This window comes from Haliotis rufescens, unplaced genomic scaffold (assembly GCF_023055435.1).
Source record: "Haliotis rufescens isolate VD_foot unplaced genomic scaffold, xgHalRufe1.0.p SCAF_5, whole genome shotgun sequence".
Lineage (NCBI taxonomy): Eukaryota > Metazoa > Mollusca > Gastropoda > Lepetellida > Haliotidae > Haliotis > Haliotis rufescens.
Window position 1 is genome coordinate 43,980,912 of NW_025964223.1, and position 9,235 is coordinate 43,990,146.

Sequence of the window (9,235 nt, forward strand, 5' to 3'; positions counted from 1 at the left end):
GGTGACGTCACGTTCAATAGTGACGTCATCTGTTTGTTCTATGACGTTTCCATATTTGTAAAAGTGGGTCAGTGACATTCGTGTTGATTGCACTAAATGTTTCGAAACCGAAATTGTTTATTTTTATTTGATTACAAGTTCTATCCATTTTAGCTATAATAACGGTAATGCTATTTTTCAGGGCATTATCATTTGCAGAAGCCCTCGGTCTTTTCAACTGCCCTCCTTCGTACCCTCGGGCTTCTGCAAATGATAATGCCCTGAAAAATAGCATTACCCTTATATCAACAACGTCCCAAAAGGTGATTGAATACACACGAAGAGGAATATGTATCTAACGAAATACTGACATACGGACGTTAACGTCTAGTTCTGTTTATACACATGCGGCAGCACAGCTATACAAGTAGTAACAATGACACATGTTTGACGTCGTATCTATTATACACTTACTTCCTGCTGGTGGTAAACATTACCGTACATTTCTGTACTTTGTATACCCCAAGCTGTAACATGGGCGTATATGTCACCACCGGCCGTGTCCTTGGAGTGTCGTTCACGATCTCTAATAAACTCCTTGACTGACGCATCTTTATGGGAGACTAAACTTGAATAAATCTGGTGTAAATGGAGGTTTCATGTCAGACTCGCTATGTAGATTAGCGTGACATAAACCGACTTGTAAACGATTTATACTTTCAGCTGGTCTGTTTAGGTGATGAAAACGGCAAGGAGGGCAACAGATGAGGATGAGGAAGTAGTGGACACGGTGTTAAGAGTATTGAGTAATTATAAGACAAACAAGTCTGTGCTGTTTCACATGAAGGATTGATGGCGTTTGGGGCATGTTCGTGTACCAATTTCTGTGCAACAATAAAAAACGAGTTATTTCGATTACATATTTTTTTCTAAATATCTAGATTTGTTTACATTTATCTGTGGAGGTAGAATTCAGAATAATTAAATTGACAATTCTTTATATAGAGACAAGAATTTTGTTTAAAAGCTTCATGCATGCCTATATACATATACACTTCTTCGTGAATCTGGACCCGACCGGTCCGGAAATCCAACCCTCTAAAACATTACACTGTAGTCAATATCACATAACCCTGAAAATGTCTACCCGGGCGTTATATTAGGAAAGGTACAGTCGGGAATAACGAGACTTCACAGGATATGTGCCTGTGATATCAGATTATACACAAAAGCCAGATTGGTAGTCATACAAAGACCAATAGTATTTCTAACAAAGCCACTGGGGCATAACTCAAAGGCTGCTATCGAGGATACCACAACCATCATCTTCCTGGTTGGATATGAATGTCACCAGACATATATCACTTTAGAAAAGTACATCTAAAATTTGATCATCATGGACGTCTTGTTGACTCTCGTTGTCCTCACACTGCCGTCAGTAATCTCAGGTAAGAACTCAGCCATATACTGGTAATTATGTTACCTAATACACTGTGTAACAGGCGCTCAGTCAACATTGCTCTTCACGTGTCAGTGATCTATATATACTGGTTCTGTACGTATGCCACCGAGACATTAGGTTATCTATCGGTGTGTAAACTATCTACAAGTGAGCAGATGTCCGAGTTGCCCATAAAGACCCCTGATAGTTTTCACGTTTTTATTTGTTGAACGAGTTCATTGCAGTACATATGCTGAGTATTCTATCAAATTTGAGACTCTTATGTGTTGTTGGTCAGAGAACATAATAAGATCTACAATATTCATGAAGTTAAATTACGATTCGATTGATCCCCCAGCCGCCGAGATCAAAATAGTCATAATAATAGGCTATTTATATTGCGCATATTTCCACACCACTGCTGAAAGCGATATTATTACCCCGGTCACTGGATCAATGTGCACTCAAGAATCATTCTCAGCTCCCTGGGGAGTATTCAACCCTCAGATGCCTGCTAGAAGGTTAACAACCACATGTTCATCCCATCCTTTCGGGTACCCATTCACTGCTGGGTGAAAAGAGGCACATTTCGAACAAAGTCACTTGCCCAAGGAGACGCCACATGTGTTACATGTGCTTCAGGCTGTGGCAGTACGGAAGTCCTAGAAACTGTCAGAAGCCAAGCTTCCGAATCGCGGTCACCCATCCAAGGAAGCTCCGCGACCGACGCTGATAGGGTATCTCTTTCCAATACCTTTTGCGATCGCATCCTTCTCAATAGTATGTATACCACCCGACGATGTTTCATAGACTAAATGAGTTATATGTAAAATTGTATACTTGCACATATATAATGCGTTCATTTGACGTAACTCCGATCCACCCCGTCCTGATTTCTACGTCCCATTTCCCAGACGTCCAAATGTGGAAGTTGTAACACAATAGTGTACTTATAAGACATACCATTGTCGCTTCCTTTTCCCCAGCGCGAAACGAGTCTGTTTTAATAGATGCGCTATTGTTTCATTATTATCACTGTTAGATGATTTAAATATGGTGGTAAAATGTTTGCATTATGTAAGCGAACATTCTGGGAAATAAAGACGATCTGTGATTGTTACCGATTCTAGAATTCTTACATACAAAACACAGTCGACTGTGTCGTAGGGAGTCACTCATCACTTCTACTATAACCAAGGCTGCTGAGATATTGTTGATACGACATTTATTGTACCTCAATCACTTAGAGCACAGAAGTATCATTATAATAATCTCCTTAAAATCAAATCTTTTACTCCGATACCTCTCTCGTGATGATCTGAGACAGGAGGTCGAGTCAGATGATCAGCCAATCAGCGACGAGGCTTTTACACTTTCGGCACGTGTGAGCGAAGCATCCAGACAATCATATCGGAATTCTGTAACTCGAAAAGGAACATAATCGAGGAGATCCGATTGCTAAAAAGAGTAAAGCTGCGCTTATATATAGTTGTGGATATTTTAAATCATTATACCGCTATGGCATCTACACCCAAAAGGGTGCATTAATCGAGGGTCATTTTGTTTTCTGTGGTGGATTTCTTTTGCTGAGATCGAAATTTCCGAATCTTGGGGATAGAAAAATAACCCATATGTGTAAGAGAAAGCTGACATCTGACTAGGCCTCGCATCCTTCATCAGTTTGATTGTGCGGTCACAGCTCGCTCAGGCTTCACCTGACACGACCTTCTGTTGAGTATTGGAGTAGAAAATCTGATTTAAGTGAGATTGATATACATAAAGAAACCCAGTAGGTAAAATCTCTGTTTGAAATCTTTAAATCAATTTGAAACAAACAACGAAAGTAATAGAAAACTATAACACTGCAGAATATTTAGTGTCTCACATCACATCATTCAAGACAGTGTTCATCTTCCACCAATTGAATTTTCTTATGTTATAAACATGATATTTGGAATCTGAAGTAAAGTATAAACATTATGTTGTTACGGAAGCATATGAAGAGACATGTGACGTTTTTTTGGCAAAAATGCATTTCGGGATTTCTACAATATGTTTTTTAATGTACCGCTATATGTACCTGTCGGGTGTCACCTTAAGAACATAACAGTTTATTTATTGTCAAGATGTACAAAGGCATGGATTAGTTCCAACGTCATATAATGTGTGTCTACAGCACAGATTAATGCAGGGTCAGGGTTGGACGACTATTACATCAAATATAACTAGTATGATGATACTATGTCCCCTTGAAGTTTTGGGTCTTCTATTTCTTTTGTCACGCAGATCTTCAGACCTCGCTGTTCCTAAGGGACACCGACCAGCACACACTGGATTTGTCTACAACCTAGATCAACAATCGGGGGTGGGGGTGGGGGTTGGGGGTTGGGGGGGTGGGGTGGGGTTGGGGGGGTGGGGGGGGGGGGGGGTGGGGTTGGATATTTTCATATATAAACTGTCACAGACAAAACAGGTGGATTTGTTCCCTGCGGGCTGGACACAAAAGTGTGATACATACTATATAGCTGAGATATTGCCGACACCACATTAATTCTACCTCACTCACTTCGATCACAGAAATAACATAATCTTTACTCCTACACGATTCCTCTCTGCTTAGAGATCTGAGGTCGGGGGTCGCGTCAGGTGAACTTTCTAATCAACCAATCAGCGTCGAGCCTTCCATATTCTCGGCACCAGTGACAAAAGCATTCAGACAAGCAAATTTGATTTCTGTAACTCGAAAATGAATCTAACTGAGGAGTTCCGACTGCTAAAGTGTATAACCGCAATATTGCTGTTGTGGATATGTTTAACATCCACCCGGCATCTACACCAAATACCGGGCACTATCGAGGGTATGTTTGTTGTCTATGGTGGTACAGAAACGAAGTGGAACAGAAATAAAGCAGATACCTCTTACAAAACTTACATATGCTCGTCTCACGCATCTTAATTGTGTTGATTGGTCGGTCAAAGCTCGCTCAGCTTTTACCTGACGTTACCGTCTGCGGAGATGTAAGGGAGTAAATTTGAGTGAGACTGATATATACAAAGAAACCCAATAGTTAAATACACAACTCTACCACTACCGACTGATCTTTGTCATACATCGAATCATTTATGACACTGTTTATTGTCTTCCACCAACTGAATGTCTTATGATATAAACATGATAATTATTTAGAATCTAACGAAAAGTATTAACATTGTGTGTTTTTTGTCGGTATGGATATCTGTGTATGTGTACATGGTGTACTGTATTTCCGTGTAACTGTAGGGTGTGACCGTTAAAACATAATTGGTATTTATTGTCAAGGTCTACAGACATGCTCCTCTGGGACAGAGACAAGCTCTAAACAAATCCTACTGAATGTGTCTACAACACAGATCAACACAGGGGGAGGGATGTGTTCCTGTAGACTGACCGTGTCACAGACAGCACAGGTGGAGATGTTCTCTAATAGCTGGACACAACAGTGTGATACATACATGACTATACAGAAGTGGAGGACTAGTTCAGAGTGTAAAAATGGTATTGTTCAAACTATACCTGGACGGTCTCAGACTGTCAACACCGGTGAGGAGGTATGGATACTGGTGGTGGCTACGCCTGGAGCCAGAGGACTGTCAGGACAGCTGCAGTTCAAGCTTAAATCATCGTCAGGTGAGAGATGTGAGGGTTAAAAAACAATCGAATTGATGATATTGTTTTGACATAAAACTGTATTAATTATGTACATATTGAAATAGATGTATATATTCCATCAACAAATAAACACTGGTAGACAATGTACTACAAATGGAGTTGTTCAAACTGTACCTGCACAGTCTCTCACCATCAACCCTGGTGAGGAGATATGGGCACGCGTGGTGGCTACTTGGCCTGGATCCAAAGGGTTGTCATGACTGACGCAGTTAAAATAAAAGGCGTTTCAGGAGTGAAAATAAACCTGATGTATTATGTTAATGGTGTTCGCAAAGACACTTTAATTTTGCTTCCTCAAAATCCTTAAGAAATGTGTTTTCTATAAATGCAAAGTACCCTTGTATTAGTACATTGTATTCTGATTTCGCAATAACTAGTAAATAAGTCCATACAATTTATGTTTTGTTGCAAGGGGATTCTAAAAACAATTGAAGGCAATAGTAGTGATGCTTCGTTTTTATTTCAACAGTCCAGCTTAACATAGAGTGTTTCGTGCCAAACACTAACAGTTACACAACTACAACTCCTTCAACAACCTTGGTTTCAACACTACCGTTGACATTTACCACTACCACTTCTCCCAAAACAACAGCAGTAACGATAACTACAGAGAGTCTTACATCTACACCCCCGCATGCCACAGAGACACTGCGACCAACCGCCATCACTCCCCAAGGACAGACCACATCTGTGTCTACTGGATTAACTGCAGGGCCAGGGACTACTAAAGCGACATTCACAACAACTCAGATCTCCATGAAAGGATGTCAATCGCGTAACAATGACTTTCCAGGTACAACTTCCTAAATGTTTCTACGCATATGGTTCAAAGCGTGGCACGCACTCATGTATGTAATGCCCTCATGATATGACCTTATTTCTCTGCAATCGGTTGATAGATTATTCAGCAATAATTTTATCAACTCAATGATAAAATATGTTCATGTACTGATGAAAAGTATTATTGAATGTTCCTTGAAACTTCATTGTATTAAGGGAATATTTCCGTGATGTCTGAACCAGGAAATGACAATATTTCAATTACACTGCAGTGTGTAATTATAATCCGAGAAGAAAACCCAAAGTGATGCTCGTGGTAGCTTACAGTGAGTGAGTGAGTATGGTTTTACGCCGCGTATAGCAATATTCCAGCAATATCACGGCGGGGGACACTAGAAATTGGCTTCACATATTGTACCCATGTCGGGAATCAAACCCGGGTCTTTGGCGTGACCGGCGAATGTTTTAACCACAAGCTTACCCGATCGCGCCTGTGGTAGATTACATGTGTAATGTGAAGCACAGAAGCATCCATATCTTACTGACAAACCAAGGGTCATAATCGAAAAACATCATGCTGAACATATAACACTTCGGAGCAGTCCTTGGATCTTGGAAGTAATTAAGACATGATACAGATTCATCCCGAGTGTCCACATAGTAAGGTGTTATAATGTCTGTGATTGAGACAACATTATGGGTTTTATTGCAGGTGGTATCTTTGCTGCTGGAGTTGCTACAGGTGCCGTGCTGGACGTCATTGCTGGTGCAATATACGTCGTCACATCAAGGTACAGACATTGAAGCCAAATGACTCTAAATGTATGTTTTGTCAACACAAATGGTCAAGGCTGATCGGTACATGTAGACAAACAGGGAGATTATATGTGGCCGTTGATATTAGTGGAAAATGTTGCTTAAATTATACATGATTAATTATGGTTTGTTTTACAGAAGATGGTGGAGGTCCCGCCAGGAGAAGTCTGATGACATTCCAGTCTCTGAAGTCCACCCCACCTACTCAGGGCTCAAACCCAGAACACAGGAGCCGAGTAACACCTATGACATAATAGATCCAAACCCCTCAAAGGGCACAGCCAATCCATACATCAATGTGCCATAGATATACTGCAATTTGTTTTGCGTCTTGTTTAACGAGAGAAGGGTTAATCTTGTACCCCTGTTACCACAATTATTTTAACATTGATTGGATGCACCTAACATATTCAGTCTCACTGTATGTTGTGTGTATATGAACAAACGCATGCGTTCAAATCTGGAGAATGTGTTTCACAACGGGTGGATATGGACTTCCGTACATGTGCATGTAGATCCAAGGACTTTGTATCACACGCCAGGACTAATAAGGACATTACGTGCACTGCAAATCAAATACATGCCTACGCCTGAAGTTGAAAGCCAAGAGAGTTAACGCAGCGAGTGAGAGATCTGGGTTTAACGCCAACTGTAGAAATATTCCAGCAACATCTTGGCGGGCGACACCAAGGCCTCACACATTGTATCCATGTGGGAATCGAACATGGAGCTTTGGCGTGACGACCGTATGCTTTAACCACTAGGCTATCCCATCGCCCCTAACACAGTGGATCCTGATCACATGCACAGGAATAATTCATAATATCATTACACGTTGTTCATGTGTCTTCATTCTTGTCACCGTCCGTGGATATCCGTTACCATTCTTGTGGAAGGGAGAACTAATGTCGTCATTGTAATACCGAACAAGTCAATCGTTTACTAATTTGATTATAGGCGAACAGTTTTTCGTTCGTCTGTTTCAAACATTCAATGTCTTCTCTCACCACACAACATTGACCTTAGCGCCGTGATGCTGCTTTGCATCAAGTATATAGACTGTCTATATAGGATGAGGCCATGCAGTGTGTTAATACCGGTTAGTGTTAAAGAGCGATGTTTGTATATAGGCCTTCTGAGTAGAAAGGGAGGGAGGGATGACCAAGTTGTCCACGACGGCGCAATGGTTTATCAGCCCACACTCGTTAGTTTCACCAAAGCTGTAATACTTGCATCACATTGGGCGTTTCTCTCATACAGTTCAAAGCAGACTTAACCCAGCGATAACCCTATAACACTACTTTCCTATTTCAACAGGGTACAAACACTACTTTATAACTATTACATTGATATAATCACAACATGATTGTTTTATATAAGGGATTATAGCTGAAATGGATAGAATTATCATTAAACCGTCCGCATGTTATCAGAAATGAGCGGGCCATTATAACTTGATAATGCCTTCATATTGCTTGACGACGGGCCATTATCACGCCCGTTGTTAGGTGACGTCATATGATAGGTGACGTCACGTTCAATAGTGACGTCATCTGGTTTGTTCTATGACGTTTCCATATTTGTAAAAGTGGGTCAGTGACATTCGTGTTGATTGCAATGAATGTTTCAAAACCGAAATTGTTTATTTTTATTTAATTACAAGTTCTATCCATTTTAGCTATAATAACGGTAATGGTATTTTTCAGGGCATTATCATTTGCAGAAGCCCTCGGTCTTTTCAACAGCCCTCCTTCGTACCCTCGGGCTTCTGCAAATGATAATGCCCTGAAAAATAGCATTACCCTTATATCAACAAGGTCCAAAAAGGTGATTGAATACACACGAAGAAGAATATGTATCTAACGAAATACTGATATACGGACGTTAACGTCTAGTTCTGTTTATACACATACGGCAGCACAGCTATACAAGTAGTAACAATGACACATGTTTGACGTCGTATCTATTATACACTTACTTCCTGCTGGTGGTAAACATTGCCGTACATTTCTGTTCTTTGTATACCCCAGGCTGTAACATGGGCGTATATGTCACCTACGGCCGTGTCCTTGGATCGCCGTTCACGATCTCTAATAAACTCCTTGACTGACGCATGTTTATGGGAGACTAAACTTGAATAAATCTGGTGTAAATGGAGGTTTCATGTCAGACTCGCTATGTAGATTAAGCGTGAAATAAACTCACTCACAAACGAATTATACTTCCAGCTGGTCTGTTTAGGTGATGAAAACGGCAAGGAGGTCAACAGATGAGGGTGAGGAAGTAGTGTAAACGGTGTTCAGAGTATTGAGTAATTATAAGACAAACAAGTCTGTGCTGTTTCACATGAAGGATTGATGGCGTTTGGGGCATGTTCGTGTACCTATTTCTGTACAACAATAAAAAACGAGTTATTTCGATTACATATTTTTTGGACTAAATATCTAGATTTGTTTACATTTATCTGTGGAGGTAGAATTCACAATTATTAAATTGACAATTCTTGAAAT

General features: G+C 40.4%; 1 protein-coding gene across 1 annotated transcript; it reads left to right on the forward strand.

The window, feature by feature from the left end:
• The first annotated feature begins 1,112 nt into the window (after positions 1-1,112).
• LOC124140053 (cell wall protein DAN4-like) lies at positions 1,113-8,217 on the forward strand. The gene is made up of 5 exons (XM_048384365.1): positions 1,113-1,427; positions 4,740-5,087; positions 5,599-5,922; positions 6,622-6,700; positions 6,864-8,217. The coding sequence occupies exons 1-5, from the start codon at positions 1,376-1,378 to the stop codon at positions 7,030-7,032; spliced, it is 972 nt and encodes a 323-aa protein (XP_048240322.1). The 5' UTR covers positions 1,113-1,375; the 3' UTR covers positions 7,033-8,217.
• Positions 8,218-9,235: the final 1,018 nt, after the last annotated feature.